The sequence below is a fragment of the Syzygium oleosum genome, unplaced genomic scaffold (assembly GCF_021117445.2).
Source record: "Syzygium oleosum isolate NSW1041296 unplaced genomic scaffold, Sole_v2.1 Sole_v2.05, whole genome shotgun sequence".
Classification (NCBI taxonomy): Eukaryota; Viridiplantae; Streptophyta; class Magnoliopsida; order Myrtales; family Myrtaceae; genus Syzygium; species Syzygium oleosum.
Genome location: NW_026607489.1, coordinates 14,887,993 through 14,912,999, shown reverse-complemented (window position 1 = coordinate 14,912,999; position 25,007 = coordinate 14,887,993). Strand labels below are relative to the sequence as shown.

At 41.2% G+C, this 25,007-nt stretch overlaps 2 protein-coding genes across 2 annotated transcripts; both read right to left on the bottom strand.

Moving 5' to 3' along the window:
- Nucleotides 1–2,921: 2,921 nt before the first annotated feature.
- Nucleotides 2,922–7,235, bottom strand: LOC115662785 (G-type lectin S-receptor-like serine/threonine-protein kinase At4g27290). The gene is made up of 7 exons (XM_030584887.2): nt 5,368–7,235; nt 5,144–5,260; nt 4,452–4,606; nt 4,144–4,354; nt 3,801–4,038; nt 3,581–3,725; nt 2,922–3,409 (listed from the first exon to the last, which is right to left on the bottom strand). The coding sequence occupies exons 1-7, from the start codon at nt 6,653–6,655 to the stop codon at nt 3,104–3,106; spliced, it is 2,460 nt and encodes an 819-aa protein (XP_030440747.2). The 5' UTR covers nt 6,656–7,235; the 3' UTR covers nt 2,922–3,103.
- Nucleotides 7,236–11,135: 3,900 nt separating this feature from the next.
- LOC115663892 (calcium-binding protein KRP1-like) lies at nt 11,136–12,068 on the bottom strand. Its single transcript, XM_030585869.2, has one exon. It carries the CDS (start codon nt 11,702–11,704, stop codon nt 11,345–11,347), a length of 360 nt encoding a protein of 119 aa, XP_030441729.2. The 5' UTR covers nt 11,705–12,068; the 3' UTR covers nt 11,136–11,344.
- Nucleotides 12,069–25,007: the final 12,939 nt, after the last annotated feature.

Genomic DNA, 25,007 nt, shown 5'->3' with positions numbered 1-25,007 from the left:
TCCAATATCGACAACGACGGTATGAACACGTGGACAGGGCGCTGGCGTTTCTTGGGTAGGTAGAGGGCGAATCAACGGCGTGCGAGGGCCGTGGATCCACGTGGAATCCTCATGCTCTCATGCCTACCGTCCGATTCCTTCGAGCGAGTTACGCCAAAAAAAAGGGGGGGGCGTGGTCAATCATCAAAACGCCCAAATCAGGGGCCCTTATCGATTTTCGGTGACGCATTGCAGACGGCATGCTGATCGAACGGCCCGAATTTCTTGAAATTGTTTGCAATTTTTTTTTTTTGTGTGTGTTTTTTTTCGAGGTCGAAGTCTTTTAGGATTTGGTGTCCCAAGGGTCAACAAACGTGGTCAGCAATTTTGGATCGGTTTTTGATTCATTGAGAAAGTTTAGTCATGTAAATGGTTCTTTCTATAGACTATGACGGCCTCGTTTCGGCATCTAAAGTAGGACAACAAATTTGAAGACGAAAGGACGTCGAATGGCTAACCCGATTCGTCGTTGTAGGGTACGGCGAGAAGTTGTTGCATGATGTACGCGTCGTGCGAATCGAATATCATCTGGATAATCACTAATTATGCTGGTCTTATTGTGAGCTCAGAATGATCGATGGTCCATATGGATTTAATCGGGAAATCACCATAAATGTCCAGAACCTATTGCACTCGTATCAATTTAGTTATATAGTTTTCAATTTGATCAATTTAGGATTAAACATTTTGACAATTTGCCAACAGATCCCTTCTGGCCAATTTTGGTCGAAAACCGCTGAAGTGGACGCCAATCATCATGCGTGGCACAACTAACGCTGACGTGGATAATTTTTATTAATTTTTTGTAATTTTTTATTTTTTTTCTTTGCCTTTTCTTCTTTGTGGCCGGCAAGGTGGCCCTCGCCTATGACCAACAAGGGTTGCGAAGGCCTTGGGCGAGGCCTTCTCGGCTGGCGAGGGTCGTCGGTGACCCTCGCTCCGATCAAAATTAGTCTGAAGGACTCAATTGGCAAATTGCCAAAAGATTTAAGACTAAATTGATGAAATTAAAATGTTTAAGACTGAATTGACATAAGTATAATAGATTAATGCCTTTTTTTGGTAATTTCTCACATTTAGTCTATATGGTCTAAAGACCATACAGTATTTTTTTTCAAGTATTGTCTTCATGAATGTATGACGCCTTTTTTTTTTATATCATCAGTCGTAATTACTACTTGGCATTTTGCGGCTAACCGATTTAAAATTTAAATGGTTATCATAATGGTAGAGTATGATTGAACTAAATTTCTCCCCTAACATTACTGTACATGAAATTCCACAATGGCTGCTCGTGGATTATCCGTCGGCACTACTTTTTTTGTCAGTTGTCAGCTTGTCACGCAAGATCAATCAATGATTTTGTCCGTTGCCAACTAACATATTTCATTGTCTTAGGTATTGAATATGAGCGACATATTATCCGTAGTTCCCATGCGCTATACCTTTTGCTTAGCTTAAAACTTTGACAATTTGTGAGAAGGCCATTCATAGAGGTGAGCAACTGGGCTGGTTTAATTTAGGAATTGACCTTATTGGCCAGTTCTTTAGGGGATTGAACTAGTTTCCGGTTCTAAAAACTAGGAACTGGCCTTGACCGGTTTGGTTTTGGAAAACTATATTCTAAATTGGTTGGTTCTACCCAAAAACCTAAAACCTGCAAGGCCAGTTCCAAGATAGAATCTAGAACCAATCGGTTTATCCCAAACCCTAATAAGTTCTTTTACATTTTTTTTAAAAAACAGAAAATATCCTCAAGTAAAAAGAGTTGTATTTATGTTTGACATATGCACATTACATATAAAATGTAACGAAACGAAACGAAAAAAGAAGCTCGACCAGTTTTCAATTTCAAAAACTTTCAAGTTCAAAACCTGCCCACTCTGGAATCGAGCACCCTTAACCATGCAATGCTCAGATGGCATTTCAAGTTTATCAAATTATACTCTGTATGGACTAAGTTTTCTTGTTCGCTTGTAATGCTGGTATTGTCAATCCCGTGTTCCAGTTTCTGTCCAAATTCAAACCGATCCTACGAAGAGTTGAAAAAAAAAAGGGTGTCTTAAATTTGACCTAAACTTCTAAAGTTTTTGGCTAAATCAATGTACCATTCTCCATAATAAAATAACTTTCTTCTGGGTCCAAAAGATCCAACCATCCACGTCTCCTTCTGACGGTACAAACTAGAAAATTGGTGCAATAGGACAAGGAAGGTCCCATATTTTAAGCTTTCCTCAATCATGATTTGACACAACTCTTGCAATTATTCCCAATTTTCCCTCTCCACTTAACACCAAGCCAACAATTATAAAGCCCATTCAAGATCTAAAGATGGATCTCAGATCTGACGTTTTCTCAAAGTCTTCAATAATCCCATTAACCTTGATTCTTGGAAGATCATGCCTTTTCCTATGTCCATAATCACTTACTTAGAGGGGATGAAAAGCAAACTTAAGAGGTTTGCTTTTCTTTTTCTCATCAAGTCATTCGTAATCAGGAGAGAGAATCATCATCATCCCACATCAAGATTTTCTTGAACAAGACCCAAACAAATGCATGAGAAGTTGAAAGAAGCTTTTGCTTCACTGAGTCCAGCATCCTATCATTCCAATTCATCATTTCCAATCGCTTTTGTTTTGCTTGCTTGAAAAGATTAGTATTTTCCTGACCAGATCTTCGCTCGCCCCAACTTCACTTCTAATTGATTCCACAAGCATCATGACAAAAAGGAGAGGAATAAGTTTTTGTAGTGTAGCCAAATCTTCTTGGAGAGAACTCACAATCATAGCTCCACAGTACCTTCTTGTCATCCTCCTTGGCGACATAATCAAATCTTATTGATTTTAGGAAGAGGACATTTGATCATTGTGGCCCGCAAAAAATTTAAAAGTCATTCGTCACCATTGATCAATGCAAATTCTCTAGGACAAACTGTTACAGATTGTATGGTTTCTAATTAAGTTCAAATGCTAATTGATCTCTCAGCAACTTAGTTGCTCAAAAAGGTTAGTTTCGTCAGCGTCCTAACAATGAACAATTGCAGAATTCACTGGTTAGTATTCTTCTATCTGGCTTCCACCAGTGTGATGGTGATTTCATTGACCGAGTTTATCTCGTGCTTGCTTGACGAAGAGTCTCCTTGAAAAGGGTTTTTGTCTATCAGGAAGCCCGGCTGTTTGGGTGGAGGCAGAGCGCTTTCGCTTCCCAGCATCACGACCGCGGATGCCATGCTCGGTCTGTCCTCAGGATGATGTTGTAAACAAAGGAAACTCAGGTGGATGCATCGCAGCACTTCTGATAGGATGCACGATCCGTCTACGGACGGATCAATGAGATCTAGAGGCCTCCCTTCTGAATATAATCTCCAGGCCTGAACCATTGCAATTACATCATCAAATTCAAGAGATTATTGTCACGCTTATTGCTGATCCTAACAAAACTCCGTTGATCACAATTTGAAATGGATGAGACCACCGTGGAATGCACACACAGAAGTACGGATCAAACACCATATGAAATTCGTGCTTGAATTGAAACTTACGTGTCCAATGAGATTCTGGTTTGAATGAAATAGACCCCGGTTTCTCTTTCCACTGATGATTTCCAAGATTAGTATTCCGAAACTAAAGACATCGGACTTCACCGAAAATAGCCCGTCAATGGCATATTCTGGTGCCATGTAGCCACTGCAAAGCATCATTTCAATCAGGGACTTATGCCTCAATTCAAACTCGTCAAAAGTAATCGGGGCGGATGCTTACTAAGTTCCAACCACTCTGTTTGTATTCCCTTCACTCTGATCTCCTCCGAAAGTCCTGGCCAAGCCAAAGTCGGAGATTTTCGGGTTCATTTCGTTATCAAGCAGGACATTGCTTGCTTTTAGATCTCTGTGTATTATCCTTAATCTTGAATCTTGATGAAGATAGAGAAGGCCCCGAGCGATCCCGCAAATAATGTTGAATCTATTTTGCCAGTCCAGTAGTTTACCTCTTGTGCCATCTGCAAGTTTGCTTACAGGTCAATTGCATACATAGATCATAATTTATTTTGACTAAACTTGAAAGCTATAGAATGGTTCAAAAAAAAGAAAAGAAATGGTCAGACCGAAAATGAAGGCGTCCAAGCTTCCGTTAGGCATGAATTCGTAGATCAGCAATTTCTCCTCTCCTTCAATGCAACAGCCCAGAAGTTTTACAAGATTGCGGTGCTGAAGTTTCGCGATCAGTATCACTTCGTTCTTGAATTCCTTTGTTCCTTGTCGAGAGAAGGTCGAAAGCCTCTTCACTGCGATTTGCTGTCCATCTGATAGCGTACCCTGAATATTGAGTGACATCTTTTTATGGCAATCTGAACTCTAGGGAAATCTCTACTCTGCTTCTACAGTCCTGGAATTAGTACATTAAATAATGTACCTTATATACGGGTCCAAACCCTCCTTCTCCGAGCTTATTGTTTAATGAAAAATTGTCAGTTGCATCCGAAATTGTGGCCAGGTCAAATGATGATAACTCTAAGTCCTTGGAGCTTTCATCTTTGGGTTCCTTTTCTCCTTCGTCTATTTTTGCCTCTGCGGTGATTGAAAGTGAGGGTTGGCGGGTAATCACAATATTGAAATATACTCTGAGCAAGACCTTAGATTATATTTTGCAGGACAAAAATAGTAGGTGAATTCAACAGCATGCATATTTATCTATCTCGAATGCCACATCTAGTGTGAATTTTATTTCGCAGCGTTTCTAAATCCATTAGCTTTCTCATTCAATATCATGCTGGAGATTAAGATATAGGTTAGAATTGAGATGTCCCTCTAAATTCATAAGCTTTCTACTACCTAGCATCACCTAGCATCACAGCAACATAATAGCTGAGGCAATTCGAAAGAGCTGAAATCCCACCAAGTAAATTATTCGTGGAAAGATAAGATTCGTTGTTGTAACTACTGCACATATCATAGTTGAATGAGAGTTAATTTACTTATGGAGTTTGGTGGAGTGACAAATTTGCAAGGATGTCTGGTCTAAGCCAATTATGCAATCAACCAAATCTCTTTTGATTAGGATAAACTAGAAAGAGCCATTAGAAAGTGCAGGGGCATCAAATTTACCTTTGGGTTTCTTCCTCCATCTGCCGATAATATAGCAGGTTAAGAGCAACACTGAAGCTGCAACTATCACAGCTATGACTATGACCACGATTTTCAACCATTGTCTGCTTTTCAAGTCTGCAAATTGTCAATCAAATGAAAGCAACAAGTTAGATTTCAGAAGTATTGTTCCACGTCAACAGGTTCACAGAAAATAGCAAAAACCCGGAAAGTAAGCAAATTACCTAGTGCTGATCGGGGCATTCGGATGTAGAGATCTTGCCCGCCGTCCGCAAAGTTCCTAATATCCACAAGATCACCAAACCACATGACGCAGCCGCTGCCAGCCCCGGTGATATCTGAATTCGTGTAGGCCATACAAGAACAGTTGCGCAAGCACTTAGCCCTGCATTCTTTCAGATCCAAAGTCCTGTTCACCCAAGAGAATGTGGTGTCCGGCAATTTCAATCGACCAAATTTGACAAACGCATCTCTGTCTCCACACTCAAGGGGCTGATTCCTCTTACATCCCCCAGACCAGTCCATTGACTTCCATTTCTCAGGTGACTTAGGGCTGAACCCTGGTAAACACTGACAAACGGGCAGATTAGTCACGTCGCAGTTGCTAAATGCACCGCAAAGTCCATAATTGTCGCAGTAGTCTTTCGGAACCGTCGTGTAGAGCTTCCACGCCTGAGTGGCTTCGCTCCAAGTATACCGCTCCCACGCATAATTTGATTGGTTAAGAATAGTCCTGGAGAGGACAGATTTGTTCTTAAGGTGAAAAATGAAGTAAACTTCATCCTCATTGTTAACAAAGTTGAATGAGAAAAGGGGATTGGCCCTCTGCTCCGGCGCGCCGCTGTACCTCAGGCCATTCCACGGGCCACTCCGGAAATATTCCTGATTTCCCTTCCAGGCAACTGCTTCAGGGTAATTGTGGAGCACCAATCCCCACGAGAAATCGCCTGGAGAAGGGTCATCCGCACTCTTCCATGCTGTTAACCGGCGATCGAGACCCCTTCTTAAGTCCCATCCGATCTTCATTTCGGCTATGACCGTGTCTGTGGGATAGTCAAAGCTCTGCCACAAGTAAGCTGTGCCTGGATCCCCATCATTCCCATCTCTCAGGACAAGGTTTCCATTATCAAGAAGCTGCACCACTGGATCTTGTGCAGTCCCAGTTGAGTTTGCAGACCAAACAACGGTGCTGTTGCTGCTGAGGATGACAAGCTTTCCTAAGTCATCAATCATCAGAACCCCGGACGAGTCATTGATCGGATTGAGCCTATTGGCAACCCAGACAACAGTTCTTGCTGGGATGTTCTTGTACCAGATTCCCAAGAAACGTTTCTGGGAATTTCCTGGGCTGAAGAAGCCCAGTTCAAAGGTCCCATCTTGGGAAGATAAGGTGCTTCCATTAACATCACTGAGTGACTCAGATGGAGCGATTGTGTCCGCTGCAGTGCAGAAACCTGGGAGGTGACGAAGGGTAATGATGCTGAAAAATAGGAAGAGATAAAGAGCATCCATTGATCAATTCTCTTGTCTGTATTGAGGTATTTATTTATGAGATTATGCACCCAAGCTGAAGACCTAATAAGACCAGCTAATTACACACGAAAATGGCCCAATACCTAATCCAAGAGAAAGGTCTCGCCACGAGCCATATAATAATAAGCCAAAGCAAACTTTTTTCAGAGAGAATAGAACCAAAATTGACTTGTAGTAGAACGTGGATGACAACGGGAACTTGGATTGACACTAACTGAATGTCTGGATCTGTGGGAATGAAAACCCATTCATGTTAAAAAAAACATCGAAAGTTGATTCATTGAAAAGGATTGGCATAAAAGCATTTCACATTGAGACCTGGAAAACTTTTGCGCTGTGTATTAACTAATCCCAACCACCTCTTTATTGCAACCGTATGATTGATCCTGGTGCCTGCTGGGGAGGGAAAGTTCAAATCGAAAGTGGGACTGCAAGTGGGACCACCTCAGAAGTTGCATCAGATTTGGGTTTTGCTGGCATCACGTAATGCGACGAAAAAGAAAGTGCATCTTCAAATTCTTCATGGGCCTTCCTCGGTTTGCATCTTTTGCCCACAAAAAAGCACCTTGAATTTTGTACCAGCAGAGTCCCACAAGACCAACTATTCAGTCATGAAATCAACTGTCTGGTCCTTTGTTCCCAAAGTTGACTCGGTGTCAACCCTTGATGCCTTTGTGTCCAAATGAGAAATGAGTCAAGAAGATTGGGAACGAAGAGATCAATAAGTGACTGTTAAGCTTAGCAATATACAGGACATGCATGCACAGCGCACATATTTTCGCTCCACGAGTTTGAAATTACGGCGAAACTCGCGCCATATATACGCGCCGTCTTGTTTGTACACGATGAGCAGGAAACTGCTGGTAAGCTTTCTTTTGACAAGAATTTCCTACCCTTTTTGCATGCAACTGCCTTTAGTTATCTATTCGGGTCTCCGGGATCAATCCAGAAGTTTTTGACGATAAGGTATGAACATCGACAGGGCGATTGCATGCAAGACGGTGTCAGCTGTCAAAAGGCAATTATAATGGTCGGCGCTTTCCGTATCATTCTGTTGCAATGAATTGACATCCAATTTCGTGGAGCCGGTCAAGATCAAAGCCAAGTCCACACCACGAGGCCAAAGTTGCATCCTATATGTGTCCGTGTGGACCAGAGAGGTCTGAACACCAGATCCCGGGACAGGAACCCATGGGACCCCGGTTCAATGAGGAACCCACGTTTATGGGCAGAGAGTATCCACACCCAGATGGTAGATGGAAAGTTCATTAAAAATTGAACAGCCAGGCAATAATTACTTAGGGTACGTGTGTTTCGAATGGGTCGTTGTGGGAAAAGTACTCTTTTAGTCTTTTTTTTAACATGTTTGCTCCCGTTTCCTTACAAAGATGATGATGGACCTTAGAAGCTTCTATTTATTCTTATTTTAACGTATCGATATTCGCACATCTAAATTTTTAATTAAAAAGAAAAATTTTCTTTCATCTTTTCATATGCATAGTACCAACATCAAGATGGTAGATGAAGTTCATTAAAATTTGAGCAGCCAGGCAATAATTTCTCAGGATACGTGTTTCGAGGGGTTGGTTGTCGGAGAAGTACTTTATAGTTTTTTAACATGCTTGCGCCTGGTTCCTTACAAAGATAACGATAGACGTCAGAAGCTTCTCCTTGTCCTTTTTGACGACAACGAAGACTCTCCCTCCCTCTCTCTCCCCTTTTGGCTTCATTATTGGTGGCTTCCTTCTCTTTTTGCCAGCAATAACGTCACCTTTAGAAGACCAAAACCGAGCGTGGTTTGTTTCGCGGAAGGACTTGGGTCGTCCTCCATTTCCATTTGGTTTCTTCTGCTCCAACTCCAAGCAATTACCTCCTTCGGCCGCAACCGAGTATGTTTTGCGGAGGACCTGGAATCTTTGGATCCTCATGATGAGCCCGATAAAGTCTAGGAATGCAATCATGGACTCTTGAAACCCCTTGCATGAGAATAGGCGAGTGATTGCTTTTGACTTTGGAGTAGACTTTGGATCAAAATGTTTCGGAATAATTGTCAAATTCCAAATCTCAAAGCAAAAGGATTTTAAGAATCCAATGCTTTTAAAATAGTTGGTTTTTCATTTTTTATTTTGGCGAAGCAAATGAATTATCTTTTTTAATTGGTGAAAAAGGGCGAGGAGAGACGTCCAACATAGCTATTCCTCTGGGCTTTATCATAAGCGTTATCATAAGTTCTCACCTGTTTTGTGCAAGTTTTAGTTTATGAGCCATTAGTACTCATCCATATGGAGGTGTATGAGCCTGTTATTGCAGCTCTATAAGTGTGCCAGAAGTTGGGAACTCTCCCAACATGAGGCGGCAAACCTAAGTCACAAGCTGCTCAGAGGTTCGTTCACAGCATGACTCGAACATATGAGTTGTGATCTTATAGAAGATAATGGCTGCACTTGTGTTAATTCAGTTTTAAATCATTTAATTTGGCCAATTTAGTTATAAACTTTTTAACAATTTGCCAATATCGTTTATCTAGCAAATTTTGGCTGGAAATCGTTGACGTATAATCCTACCGTCCTACGTGACATGGCCGGCACTGACATAGATAGTTTTTATAATTTTTAAATAATTTTTTTGATTTTTTCGTTTTCTTTTCCTTTTTTCTGCTTTTTTGCTTTTCTTTTTATTTTTAACTGAGGCCTACAAGGGTTCCCAGCGGACCTTCACTAAGTTAACATTGTTGTGGCCCTTGTCGGCCACTGCCGAGGCTGTGGACTAGCAAAGGGAATTAAGAGAAAATAAAAAAAGAAAATGGAAAAAAGGAAAATTCAGAAAAATTATTAAAAAATCGAAAATATTGTCTATATTAGTGTTGATTGTGCCACGTAGGATGGCTTGCATATACATCATTTCCAGCCAAAATTGGCTGAAATGACTAAATTGACCAAACTAAAAGATTTATGATTGAATTGACACAAGTGCTATAGGTTATGGATTTTTTTTTAAAAAATTTCTCCGAAAATAATGTAACCCATCAACCATTGAATTACTGCGTTCGATATTTGCTTTGCTAGTGAATTGAATTATCAATTTCATGTTTCTCGTTTTATTTTTTCAAATCCATGTAATTAGTAGCTTTAAAAGAACATATTAAGGCTTCGTTTGTTTCATGAAAAATGTGACATGTTTTCCGGAAAGTCGTTTTCCAAGAAAATAACAATATTTAATGGACTGGAAAATATTCTTCTGTCGTTTGGTAAAGAACCCATCACAGGCACTAGGGTCTCAAGCTTGGATTCCCAACTCCTGGGCACAAGCATGGGCAATAGTCTTGGGTCCAATGAAATTGAGCCCATGAACTCGGTGCTCGTGCTCGGCTCTCTGGCGCCCCCCCCGGTCTGGGTCCATCGAGGTCGAGCCTTGAAACCCGGTGTTGGGGAATGGGTCAATCAAGGTAGGGTCGGGACTCTGAGGCCCGGCCTCAATGTTACCAGGCCAACATTCCTGCCACAAGCACCGGTGTCCCAAGCTCAACCTTGATGGTCTTGGGTGTGACGGCCAAGGTCTCGGGCATGACCTGGATGGACTCGGGTTGAGGCATCGGGGTCTCGGGCCCGACCTTAATGGACTTGGGATTGGGTGGGCCTGGGAACGAGCGTTGGGATTTTCGTGCCTATGTGCAGAGTTTATGGTAGCTGGGTTCGGGTCATGAGTGCTCGTGTCCGGGATGCGAGCCCTAGTAACATTGAGGCTGGGCTTCAGACCTCGGCGCTCGGGCTTGGGTTAATCGAGGCTGGGTTTGAGACTTCGATATTGGTGTTCGAGGCTCGGCCTCGATGTTATTGGGCCCGGTGTCCTAGGCACGGGTACTAGTGTCCCAGACCCAACCTCAATAGTCTTGGGCAGGGCGACCAGGGTCATGGGCATGACTTATATGGACTCGGGCCGAGGTACGGAGGTCTCGAGCCCGTCCTCACTAGACCAGGTCCAGGGTGCTAGGGACCTGGCTTTGCCTCTAGTCTTGACCCTACTGCCAAGGACCCGGGAATGAGCGTTTTGTGTTCTCATGTCAAAGCGTAGAGTTTTCAGTTCAAGCGTAGATATCTAACTATATTTGAAAAATGATTTTTCGATTTTTAAAGAGAAAATTATTTTATAGGAAAACTTTTTCTGTTGATTAGGAAAGACTCATTTTCTAAGGGATCCAAATGCTGAAAAAATGAGAAAAATGATTTTCGCAAAACAATCTGGGCCTAAGTACTCTTTGCATAGGACTTGAATCCTCGTGTTCACAATTTTAATTTTCAAAACGGTACCTATATTTTTAAATTGTCCCGTGTTACTCATTCCGTTACCTGTTCTTTTGCCGGTCGATTTTCCTAACATGGACTATTAAATTGCTGATACGAATGTCGGAGTACACGTTTCACGTTTTGATTTGCTCAAAAATATTTTGTGGCGCCTTCGAACAAAGATCAAAGCTATAAAAATTATTTGAGAAAGAAAGAGAGAGAGTGAGAATCCACCATTGATGCAAAGGTACAAGCTCTGCAGGTTTAATTGTAAAAGCCCACCCCGGGCAGCCATGTTCAGCCCTTCGGGTCTTATCCTCAAAAAAGGAAAAAAGAAAAGAAGAAGAAGAAGAAGAAGAGAGATAGAGATCATCCTCATCATCATCTAAAGGCCTTGAGTTCTTTGTTTAAGAGCATCTTCCAAGAACGAGTCCGCGTCCTCCATGAGCTCAGGGCTCAGCCTGAACATCAGAACGCAAAACTCCATCTGGTTCAGCGCCCCGTCCCCGTCGAAGTCGCCCTCCCTCATCATGGACCGCAGATCGTCGTCCCCCAGGCCGTGCAGCCCCAGGAGAGCAGAGTTCCTCTTGAGAGAGTCGAACGTGATGACCCCCTTGTCCCCGTCCATCAAGAGGCGGAACCCTTTGCACAGTTCGCCGATCAGGCCGTCCCCGCCGAGCTTCTCGGCCATGGCCGGCAAGAAGTCGTGGAAGCTCGGGGCCGAGGCCGGGCCGCGCGACCCCATCGGCGAAGATCCAAGAACCGCGAAGGAAGCGGGGAGGGCCTGAGAGATTGTAGTAGGCGGTGGGGGAGGAGAGGTGAGATGGGTACGCCAGAGGGTGGGAGGGACGGATATATGAACTGGGTTGTGGGAGTGGGGGATTTCGAAGAAAGAGAGGCCATGGGAAGACAAAAGTGAAGGAGGACGAGGAAGGTCCAGGCAGAAAGGAAGAAGCTGACATCAAATCCAAGTCAATCGTGGCGAGACTGTCTGCAAGCAAAGCAACTTGGAAGAGGTTTCCGGGAAGGGGAAGACAAACCCATGATGATGATTGAAGGGTATAATTGTATTGTATATTCAACATCGGAAGGTGCTTCTGAAGCATTGTTGATGTATCTCGACGCTTGAATTGTACAATGAGTCGTTTTCCTTTCTTATTTTTTCAGCATATATATATTTTTCCGGGCTAAACCTTCCTTTGAACATTGAATAGGAATTAATTTTGGTCGTTTGATCGATAAACTCGATTGCCCTTATCTGAGAAGGGGCCGATCGGGCTCGCAGCGATAGAGAGTTGCAGATCGTTAGGGGAAATTTATCGCTCCGAATACAGCTTACCAGGAAGTATGTTCATATGTGTGTCGCGGCGAAAAACCAATAGAGATTAATACAGTATTTGCAGATAATAAAAGTTAATCGGGGTGATCAAGATTAGTATTCATGCGTGGATCGCGGCAAAGAAATTGTAATTTTTCCGATACGTTGGGCGACCTGATTGGGAATTTGTCCTATTTTGGTGGCATTCGTTTGTCCTGGTTTCAGTACACTGGTGGGTTGGATAAAATTTCACCGGTTAATGCGGTGGTCCAGTATTGGACGGATGTGGACTTGACTTGGGGGGAGAGATTGACCCATTATGAATTTATGAGAAGTTTTTATTTACGTTTGACAACGTAGGCAATGATGATGACTTAAATGTTATGTTATGTACGCACTTAATCATCCCGGCCTAAGTATAAGGTCTTACTAGTAACTACGTTTCATCGTATATAGCTATTAGACTTACCATGTGTTTATTCCAGATGCTTGTTCTCGATGTACTAAATCTGCACGTAAATGTATTTAATTGTGTCGGCAGTATCTTCATTCAGTGCAAGGGATCCAAACCAAAACTCAAACCCGTGTGACGGTAAAGAAGAGGGTCACCCAAGCCAAGGATGCTACCAATACCATTGCCAATATTTCCATAAGTTGAGGTATCGTCCGCGACAGGCCCATATTCTCTCCGGATGTTCTTGACATATGATTTTATGTAGACTTATTACATGACAATTAGCTAATCCCCGTCATTGGCTCCTAATTAGTCCGGGCCGCCTTCCGGCGGACACGATGCTCTCGATGTGGTCGGCAACCACAGTAAAAAAAAAAAAAGAAAGAAAGAAAAGAAAAGAAAAGAAATAAAAGAGAATGATTCAGAAAAATATATTTATAAATTATAAAAATTATTCATGTTAGCATCGATTATGTCACCTAAAATGGCCGATGCCCATGTCAGCGGTTTTCGGCTAAAATTAGTCGGAAAAATTATATTGACAAACTGTCAAAAGGTTCTAGGCTTAAATTCGTCAAATTAAAATGTTTAGAACTGAATTGGTATTCATACAATGATTGAGGACTTTTTTGATAAGTATCCCCATAAAATATTACTACTCCTCTATCTTAGGAGTCATTTTAAGAGGAGACAGACACGCGTGAACAATTCCTTGAAAATTCGAGGACGAGGATTGTTGTACATTCTCAAAAGTACGGAGGTGTTCTTGCCCTTTTGAGTCTCAAGAGGGTTTTAAGTGGTTTGGAAGTATTGCGGATACATCTCAACTCTTGAATTATGGAACGATAAAAGTTGCGCTCCTAAGTAAAACTAAAAACCAATGAAATCATCCCAGCCTTTAAGTGCTTAAGGATCTTACTAGTAATCTACCTTTTATTCCCTATAGCTATTCATCTCTCCATATATTAATTCGGCTGCTTGTTATCTAAAAGCTAAATCTGGAAATTAAGGTCCTAAATTGCATTGGCATCATCTTCGTTCTTTGAAAGGGATCCAAACAAAAACTCCAACAAGTCATCGATACTACCGATACCATCGTCTAACATTTCAATATATGGAGATATTGTTTGCGATAGCACATTTTCTCTCTGGATAGGTTCGACATATGATTTTACATAGACTTATTACGTGATAATTAACTACTGCAGTTATCGATTCCTAATTAACCTGGGCTGCCCCACCAGGTAGTGGTCGCTTTCTAAGTGGTGGTGGTTGCTCTCCATATGGTGGTTGCGCTCCATATGGTGGTTCCTCTCCAGGTGGTGATGGTTCCTCTCCACAAGGCTTGGTGCAAAAGCAGCTGTGCCGGAAGCCTTTGCACTTGCCGCCTTCGAAGCCCTCGTCGTGGCAGGCCAGGCCACAATTGTGGCTGCTCATGCATATTCCTTTGAATTTTTGGCTCTGTGACTCGCACATCCGTCCTTCACCTTCCCCCACAGCCTCCTCTGCACAAATATCCTTACGAGACCCCACACATACATGCAAGAGTGTTCAAGTTAGACCCGATGCAGAGCGGGACGGGACCGCCACTGGCTTCCTAGGTCCAACGCCGTCAACGGCCGGGCTTGAATGGACTTGGATTGAGCTCATAAGAGAAGGTTTGACAGCTCAATCTTACTGTCTCGGGCTAAAAGAAAACCCTCACTCATGCCCGCTTTCAAATTAAAATTGTTTTATTCAACTTTCTTTTGTAGAACTGACATGGCATTGATGGACTGATCTACTCTCGTCTCTTTTTTTTATTTCAATCGTTATTTGGTGTCCCTATTCAGCTTTCGCATACTAGATTAAGTTCGCATCTTCAGTCCAATTGAAGAAAGACCGATCGTGCTAGTATTAGGAGATTCGCAAGAAGATAATCATATACATTTTAGAATAATAAATATCCAAAAAATAGTCTCACGTTGTGGTTGTGACTTTTAGCTACCTATTTAATACTTCTTTCTCTTGGTCTATTATTGAATGTGTAAGTATATTCCAATTTCACAGAAAGAAAAAAATATAAAAGTACTTATGAAGACTTTTGTTAGATAATCTGTCCGTAGTAAAACACGTGAGACTAACGCCAATTTTGATAAGACTTTTATTAGGTAATTTGTCTGTAGGAAAACATATGACACAAGCGCCATTTTTTAATAGGTGTCAAAGATGTCACACTTGCGAATAATGTCACTTCTTCATCCACGATGATTGACTTTGTGTATAGTTTGGCAAAAGAATTTTCAGAAACAAAAGGTACCCTCCATCGCACAACTTGCCGCAAACAAATTCTTACGTTGATGGGATTGAATAGGGATGTGGGTATTTCTTCTTGAGGAAAGATTACTCAAGGAAAAGCAAGAAACACACAAGATGAAAATCAGGAGAGTGATGATTGTGAGTGGGTTCTTACGAGAAGCAAGGACGACGAACAACACCAGGAACAGCCCCACGCATCTCCTCTCCATTTTTGCTTCTCCTTCCTGAATCAACACCGAACGATGTCTTAATTATGATAACAAACTCTGGTTGGAATTGGTTGCCATCTTTATAAAGGAGTGAGAGTGAGGCGACGGGGGGTTTAGTAGAAAGTTAATTACCAGAGTAAACTTCTGGTTTAGTCAACTTCCCAAATGTCGGGAAAAGTGCCAAAAAATCATAAATCTTTTGCATTAGTGCTAATTTGGTCATAAATCTTTTTTTGATGCCAATTCAGTCCTAAACGTTTTATATTGATGCCAATTTAGTCCTAAACCTTTTTTTGGTGCCAATTAAGTCCTAAACCTTTTAAATTGGTGCCAATTCAGTCCTAAACCTTTTGTTTTTGTGCCAATTTAGTCCTTCCGATCAATTTTGATAGGGAATTTGACGACATGGACGCCTGCCGGCCGGTCACTGGCGCCGACGTGGACAACTTTAATAATATTTTAATATTTTTTGAATTTTTATTTTTTTTCCTTTTTTTCTTTTTTTTTTTCCACTTGTTTTTTTGGGTCCCCCCTCCTTCCTGCCGGCCGGTCGCCGGTCCGGCATGACCGACTGTCCGGCGAGCTCGACCTCGCCGCACCATCGGCGAGGGCTGGCGGCCTCGCCGAGGGCGGCGGCTCCGCCTGCCGAGGGCGTGGCTCGCCTTGGTCGGGCGAGGCTCGACCTCCCCAGATCCGGTGAGGTCGCGCCTCGCCGCGGTCTCCGGCGAGGGCTCGAGCCTCGCCATGGTCGGGCGAGGCCCGACCTCGCCGGATCTGGTGAGGTTGAGCCTCGTCCGACCAAGGCGAGGATCGAGCCCTCGCCGGAGGCCGCGGCGAGGGCGAGCCTCTCCATGGTCGGGCGAGGCCCGACCTTGCCGGATCTGGCGAGGTCGCTAGGCGAGGTGCGACCTCGCCGGATCTGGCGAGGTCGAGCCTCGCCCTACCAAGGCGAGGCTAGCCCTCGCCGGGCGAGGCCGTCGCCCTCGCCAGTGGCCGGCGAGGTCGAGCTCGCCGGTCGCCGGACCGGCAACCGGCCAGAGGAAGGAGGAGGGCCCAAAAAAAAGTGGAAAAAAAAGAAAAAAAAGGAAAAAAAATAAAAATTCAAAAAAATATTAAAATATTATTAAAGTTGTCCACGTCAGCGCCACGTCGGCGCCGGTGACCGGCCGGCGACCGACAGGTGTCCACGTCGGCAAATTCCGGTCAAAATTGACCGGAAGGACTAAATTGGCACAAAAACAAAAGGTTTAGGACTGAATTGGCACCAATTTAAAAGGTTTATGACTAAATTGGCACCAATGCAAAAGGTTTAGGACTGAATTGGCACAAAAAAAAGTTTAGGACTAAATTGACACTAATGCAAAAGGTTTAGGACTTTTTTGGCCCCTCCCCCCAGGTGGAGCTGCGTGCTTCTCCATTTGTGCTGTAAACCCTTTCTCAAGGCGTAATCTCATCCGAATCCGATCCCCTATAGGCTGCATGGATCTCCGCCATTAATGCAATGGATGGGCCTTGCATCAGTTGACCATTGTGATTGTAACTGCTCAATCCGATCCATTCCCGTGTAATAAATTGCAAATGGTGTGGTTTGGTATATGTCGAAATTAAAGAATTTCGTCGAACTTTTTTAATAATGCAGATTAACTTCATGAGCGGGGTAAAAAAAGTCCACCGACTAGTAAATAAAAGTTGAGGCAACTGCATATTGATACGAGCTCAATCTCGTTCTTACTATTGTAATTATGAATTAATGGCTCAACATGTCTCTTCAGATCATTTTCTGTAGCAGTTTTCTTTTTCTTTAATATACATGAATTATTGTAATTATGAGTTAATAGCTCAACATGTCTCTTCAGATCAATTTTTGTAGGAATTTTCTTTGTCTTTAATAGACATGTATGAAAGAACATGTGTTTTCAGATCATCTCCTTTCAATCTCTATAATTTGAAATCAACTATTCTCTGTTATAGAGAGAAGCATTAGGCAAAGAATCTCTTCTCTTTAATTTTCTCATTGGTTAATCTCTAAGTGTTCCGGTTCGAGAAAAAGTTCGATTGAGTTCTATTTGCATAGGGGAAAATTGTCCAAAAAGTCATAAACCTATTGCAATTTTGCCAATTTAGTCTTAAATCTTTCAATTTGCTAAGTTAGTCATAAACTTTTTGCATTTGTACCAATTCAGTCCATTTGGCCAATTTTGGCTGGCCAACGCTGACGTGGACGCCGGCCGTTCGGCCGTCCGGCCAACATTGACGTGGCAATTATTTTAAATATTTTAATATATATTTTTTCGAATTTTTTATTAAATTTTATTTTTTTCTTCCTTTTTTTCTTTCTTTTTCTTTTTTGTTTCTACCCATCTTCCCTCTGGCCGGTTGGAGAGGGCCTCGCTGGCCTCTGGTGAAGCTCGCCCCAAATGATGTACACAATTTTTTTTATTATACGGAATCAAAACTTCCCAATAAAATATATGCACTCCTACTTTTGCTGCACGCTCTAATCTCATTCTTGAAGAGATTGCTCATCTGAATGTATTTGAACTCGACCAATTTAAAAAATATCTCGGGGTAAGCCCACTTTTAAACTAATTATGTAATTAAGTCCATTTATGGACTCCACATTGTTTGACGATTGTGATTGGCATATGCTCCGTCAGCGTGGGTTCAAGCGAGCAATTGCGAGCATTTCCCATGTAATAGCTAGCAAACAGTATCGTTATATTTCTTGGAACAACCATTCTTATCCGTTTAAAAATGGATAATTTACGAACTCTTTACATAATGCAGTAAATTCCATTTTCTCAACTTCAACTAGTAAACAAAAGTTTTGGACTTTAAGAACACTGCTCATGAGTTCAATCTGGTTCTTGCAGCTCCAACAATATGCCTAAAAAAAAAAATCAAGCGTAAACATTGGAGTATCTTCGGAGTAAATTTTCCTTAACTGATAATGTTCTCGTCGGACGTGTCATCTTTGTCTTTGTTCTTCTCTTAATAATTTGAATGCAATTCGTCGTAAATAGGTTGTCATCTTTCTTGCTGGATTTAAAGATTTATGTTGCATGAAATATTACTACTCCTATGTCTTAGGAGGCAGTTCAAGAGGAGACAGACAAGAACAATAGTCACAAGCATCGTCCTACAATATTAGAAAGTATGAAGGGGTTCTTGCTCTTTTGAGTCTCAAGGGGTTTTAGGTGCTTTCGAAGTATTGCAGATATATCTCCACTCTTGAATTATGGAACAATAAAAGTTGTGTTCTTAAGTAAAAATAAAAACAACGAAATCATCCCGGCCTTTAAGTACTTAAGGATCTTACTAGTAATCTACCTTTTATTTCCTATAGCTATTCGTCTCATCATATATTAAATCGGCTGCTTGTTTTCTAAAAACTAAATCTGGAAATTAAGGTCCTAAATTGCATTGGCATTATCTTCTTTCTTTGAAAGGGATCCAAACAAAAACTCTAACAAGTCATGAATGCTATCGATACCATCGTCTAACATTACAATATAGGAAGATTTCGTTTGTGATAGTACATTTCCTCTCCGAATAGGTTCGACATATGATTTTGCATAGACTTCTTACATGTTAATTAGCTACTATAGTTATCAATTCCAAATTAGCCCCTAGGTGGTGGTTCCTCTCCAGGTGGTGGTGGTTCCACTCCACAAGGCTTCATGCATTTTTTTTTATTTTGATTGGTTTGGTAATTTGTCTAAGGAAAACATCGACACAAGCGCCATTTTGAAGGTGTCAGAGACAGTTACACTCGCGATATGCACTTCTTCATTATGATTATGACTCTGTGATGTTTGACAAAGAATTTTATAAAAAGCCTCATCGACAACATGCAAATAAATTCACACGTTATAGATTGAATAGGGACATTTGGCGTTTTTCTTTTTTAATAGGATTACAGAAAAGCAAGAAAAACAAGATATAAGTGAGACGGTAGTACAACAAGGAGGAGCAACAACAGCAGGAACACCCTATGAATCTTCCTCCATTTGATTCTTTCCTGGACCAACACGACCATTCTATAGAAACAAGCTTAAATTGATTAGCAAATAAGGGATTGCCACTTTATAAAGGATGAAGAGTAAATCAGCAAAGTAATTACCAGAGTAAAACGCGGGTTAGCCAACCTCCCAAGTGCAGTGACAAACCTTCTTCTAGCCAGATGGAGCTGTGTTTCCTTACTGAAACCCTTTTGAGAATCATCCGAATGATCCCTGGAAGCTGCATGGATCTAGCCATTAATGCGATGGACCTCACATCATTGACCATTGTGATTGCTAAATGAAAACCACCATTCCCATATAATAAATTGAAATATGTCATTTTTAAATCCATGAAAACCTTTACTCAATATCAAAGAGAAATAATCGAAGAAAAAAATAATCAAAAAGAATACGTACAAATTAGAGAAGCAAAATCAATTGATATAAATTTTGCAACATTAAATGCTTTAAATTGAAATTTTTTTATTGAACTTTCTTTTGTAGAACCGATGTGGCATTGGTGGACTGATTTACTCTCCCTCTTTTCCTTTTCAATTGTCATTTGGTGTCTTGAATCAGCTTTTGCACACTGGATTAGGTTCGCATCTTCAGTCCAATTGAAGGAAGACCAATCGTGCTAGTATTAGGAGATTCGCTAGAAGATAACCATATATATTTTAGTATAATAAATACACAAAAAGTAGTCTCGTGTTATTATTGTGACTTTTAGTGACCTGTTTAATACTTCTTTCTCTCGGTCTATTATTAAATTTGTATGTATATTCCAATTTCATAAAAAGAAAAAAACATAAAAGTACTCATGAAGACATTTGATAGATAACCTGTCTATGAGAAAACACGTGACACAAGCGCAAATTTTGATAAGACTTTTATTTGGTAATTTGTCTATAGGAAAACATACGACACAAGCGCCATTTTTGAGTAGGTGTCAGAGACGTTACACTCGCGAATAGTGTCACTTCTTCATTCATGATGATTGACTCTGTGTATAGTTTGACAAAAGAATTTTCATAAACAAAGGTACCCTCGATCGCACAACATGTCCCAAATAAATTCACACGTTGATGGGATTGAATAGGGACGTGGGCATTTTTCTTTTACTAGGGATTACTTAGGAAAAGCAAGAAACACACAAGATGAAAATCAGGACAGTGATGATGGTGAGTGGGGTCTTACGAGGAACAAGGACGAGGAGCAACAACAGCAGGAACAACCCCATGCATCTTCTCTCCATTTTGGTTCTCCTTCCTGGATCAACACCGACCGATGTCTTTATGATAACAAGCTCTGGTTGAAATTGATTAGCAATGAGGTTCGATTGCCACCTTTATAAAGGAGTGAGAGAGTGAGATGGGGGTTTAGCAGAAGTTAATTACCAGAGTAAACGTCGGGTTTAGTCAACTTCCCAAGTGCAGTGACAAACATCTCTTCTCATGCCAGGTGGAGCTGCGTGCTTCTCCTTTGTACTGTAAACCCTTTCTTGAGGCACAACCTCATCCGAATCCGATCCCCTGGAAGCTGCATGGATCTCCGCCATTAATGCGATGGGCCTCACATCAGTTAACCATTGTGCTTGTAACTGCTCAACCCGAGCCATTCCCATATAATAAATTGCAAATAATGCGGTCATATTTTTCGGAACATCCATTTGTATATGTCAAAATTAAAGAATTTTGTCGAACTCTTTATGTCACACCCTAATCCAATAAGAATAGGGGATGACACAACCTCCTTCAACTCGAAGGACGTAGTATTAAACATAACCAATATTAGAGTTTCTATAATCCATAAAAAAGAATATGTACATAATTATCAACTAAATCTAACAAACTCATCTAAATTATATATAGCTCATATATATAGAACTAAGTTCATACCCAAAAATTCCTCTATCAAAATGAGCATCATACCATCATCCTCCAATATCAAAAATTAAATCCAAAACCAATCTCATGGACCGGAATACATTTCATAAACCAAATAGATGAACGACCAATTCGCAAAGCAATATATATATATATCCTTTCATAATACCTTGTTGATACCTAAATTTTGGCTAAATCATTTACGAATTTATTGCATAGAAAATTTGGGACTGACCCCGGCCCCTAAACAAAAATATTAATTTACATATAAATTTTAGGAATATTTTGCATATAGATAAATTCATTGCATTTTAATTGGACTGTGGCGATGAATAGACCTAAATCAGTTGAGTGGACTGAGCTAGCACTAAATGTAAATTCGGCCAACACATGGGAAGGCCGTGGCCGAAATTTGCAATAAAAAGGAATACAGTTCTAAGCTTTAATTAATCGGGTTTAGCCCATTAAAATTGAAGGCTTTGAATTTAATTAGAATAGGCCCTCAAATGGGTAAAGCCTGTCACTAACTGAGCTCGCAGAATAGAGAAATTCGGCTAGCTTGTGGGGGGATATGATGGCCGAAATTCACAAGGGAAAAATGGCCTAATTGGACTAATTTGATCTTAATTTAGCCCACTGAAAGTCCAATTAAGAAAGAGCCTTAAGTTATTAGAGTCTATTATCCTGATAAGGCCTAAATTAAGCCCACGAGGGGGCTAAATTCGGCCATGCTTGTAAGACATGGGCTGGCCGAAATTCCTAGAGATGAAGATTAATTGCAATTTACCCATTAAGGTTTGATTAGAGAATGGTCTTGGAGCTTCGAAGCCAGTTACATGAGAAAGGCCGAAGCCCAAGCCCGCTAATCAACCTTAGACCTAGGTTAACGGTATAAATATAGCATTATGTCTCAGAATTTCAGGTCGGCAATTCTTATTCGAGTGCATAGAGAGAGAGAGAGAGAGAGAGAGAGAGAGAGAGAGAGAGAGAGAGAGAGAGAGAGAGAGAGAGAGAGAGAGAGAGAGAGAGAGAGAGAGAGAGAGAGAGAGAGAGAGAGAGAGAGAGAGAGAGAGAGAGAGAGAGAGAGAGAGAGAGAGAGAGAGAGAGAGGAGGAGTTTTGGGCCGAGTCTCATCCGACCGAGACTCCTCCGGCACCGATGCTGATTTGCCGTGTCGGCCACCCTATGACGAATGTTGCTCCTGCTGATTGAAGCTTCTGTTGCCCCTGTCGCTTGCTGCACCGACGACGATTAGTGGCAACCTGTTGACCCTGCCAATGCTCGTCGTTCCTCGCCATTGCTGTTGCACCTAATCCATAACGGCTCAAGCTGCCTCCTATTCTATATAGGGGTAAGCAAGATGGATCGCCCAAATCGGGACCGGGACTGGACCGACTGGTTTGGTCTAGTTCTCAGGAATATCGGTTCGATTCCTGATTCTAGGGTGGGAATCGGATCGGACCAGACCGATAAATATATATTTATAATTTTTTCATATATATATTTACTTTTTAAATTATTGAAAAAAATAGAAAGCCTAATTTAATTTTCCCAATTCTCTCTTGCCTTTACCAATAAGTGATTGGTCCCATTAGAACCGGACCGGAACGATGGTCCGGTCCGATCCATAGTCCCAAGACTAGCCAGTCCGGTCCGGTCCCCAGTCCTAGAAACTGGGAACCAGTTCTCTCGGTCTGGTTCCCGATTCTTGGGTTGGATTGGACTGGACCGGGAACCGCTCACCCCTAGTTCTATATAGCTTCGACAAGTCCCTTCATCGCCAGCGACCTTCATAGCTGCTGAGCCTATTGGCTAAGGCAAGCCCAATCATCGAGCCTCGCTGGCCACGGTGAGGCCCAACCTCGCCAGATCCGGCGAGGTCGTGCCTCACCCAGCCCAGCTTGAGGCCGCCCTCGCAGCCATCCAATGTGGGCTTGAGCCTCGCCAGCCATGGGTAAGGCCCAACCTCACTAGATCTAGCGAGGTCGTGCCTCGCCCAGCCCAGCGCGAGGCCGCCCTTGCGGCCATCCAGCGAGGGCTTGAGCCTCGCCAGTGGCTGGTGAGGCAAGCTGGCCCTAGCCTTCAGCCGATTGTCAAACAGGCAATCAGCTGGAGGAAGAAGAAAGGGAAAAGAAAGAAAAGAAAAAGAAAAGAAAAGAATAAAATTGTAAAAAATTTGAAAATGTATTAAAATATTATTAAAAGTTGTCCATGCCATCACCGGCAATGCCACGTAGGCTGGATGTCAGCAATATCAAGCTAAAATTAGCCGGATGGACTGAATTGGCACAAATGTAAAAAGATTTATGATTGAATTGATACAAAAAATAGAACTGAATTGGCACAATTGCAATAAGTTTATGATTATTTTGGTAATTTTCTCTAAATAATGACATTTATTTATTTCGAATTTTAATAAAAATACCAAAAATATCATGCTAGGTGCTAGGTTTTATCTAATTAAAATTGAATGTCATATAGATTAGTTTTCATTTTAAGATAAAAGAAAACCCCAACAAAATAATAATTGATTGTTCTGGTGTGTTTATTTCCATTGCTTTCTTGTAATTTCTTGCTTTGTTTTTCTTGAGTGTTATATTAGTGATTGTGCACGTGCATGAACATCTCACATGTTAATGGCTAGGTTAAAATCGATTCAATTTGCTTGCAAAACATTTCTTTTTTTTTTTTATAAAAAAAGGTATCGAAATGGTGTTAGAGTAATCTAACGTAATTAAGTCTTGAATTCATAATTTTTGGTTCGTAGGAGTAAAGTAACTCCCAATAGTTTAATTGAGTTTCCGATCAATTCACCAAAAATTAATTAGTGGCAATTCCGAAATGAAAATCAACTTGAACCTTAAGTTGTAAATTAGTATGAGCTTAGGAGAGCCCGACCAAGGTGTAAGTTTTATAATCCATTAGCAAACCCTAGGTGGTGCACCTTGAGGGAGGGTCGCGACATATATTTCCTAGGTAGTAAATGCTTGATCTAGACTTTTATACAACAAAAAAGCCAGTTCGTAACTCATACTATAATTACTCCATATCACTTTTGTAATATGAGTTTACAAGTTCGAAGAAGAGATAATACCACTCACCTGCGAACGCCTAAGACTAAACAATAATGGTTACTTCAAACGACGAACTCGTAATCCTATTAAATGAGCGAAAAACAACGTCAAAATCGAGTAAAACGCTACTTCAACTACAAATTGGCTAAACGAAGCTCACTAACAAAACTCTCATTTGAAGCAGATATTCAAAGCTATCATAACGTGAAGCTTGAGCGCGGAACTTTAGATTTTGCCTCGACTAAACCGTTATTCCAAATCGATTTTCGTCAAACCAATGGCTCTTCAACGTCCTAATCTACCATTTCCATATAATTCCATAGATTATTAACTTCAAAGTCGGACCTCACAATTCAAATTTCACATAACTTCGAATATATGGCTTAACTTTGAAAATTACTCTGATTATATGAACTAAGGGCTCGAATCCTTACCAGACGTTGTAAAACGTAGTTAATCCAACTTGTCAAGTGTCGGAATCAAATTATTCTCTATCTTTTCCTCTCTCCTCTTTACGTTTTCATCTCTCTTTTTTTGGACTTTTGACTAGTCAACACCACAATATTCCAATTTAAATAATGCAGCTTAACTTCATAAGGGGGTAAAAATAGTCCTCCGACTAGGAAACAAAAGTTCAGGCAACTGCCTAATGACATGAGCTCAATCACGTTCTTACATACGTAGCAAAAGTGGAAAAAAAAAAAAAACCCCAAGCGTTAAACTTTAACCTTTTCTTTCCCCGCTCTTTTCGTAAATTTTCATTAACGGATCATGTTGTAGCCGGACATGTCATTTTTATCTTTGTT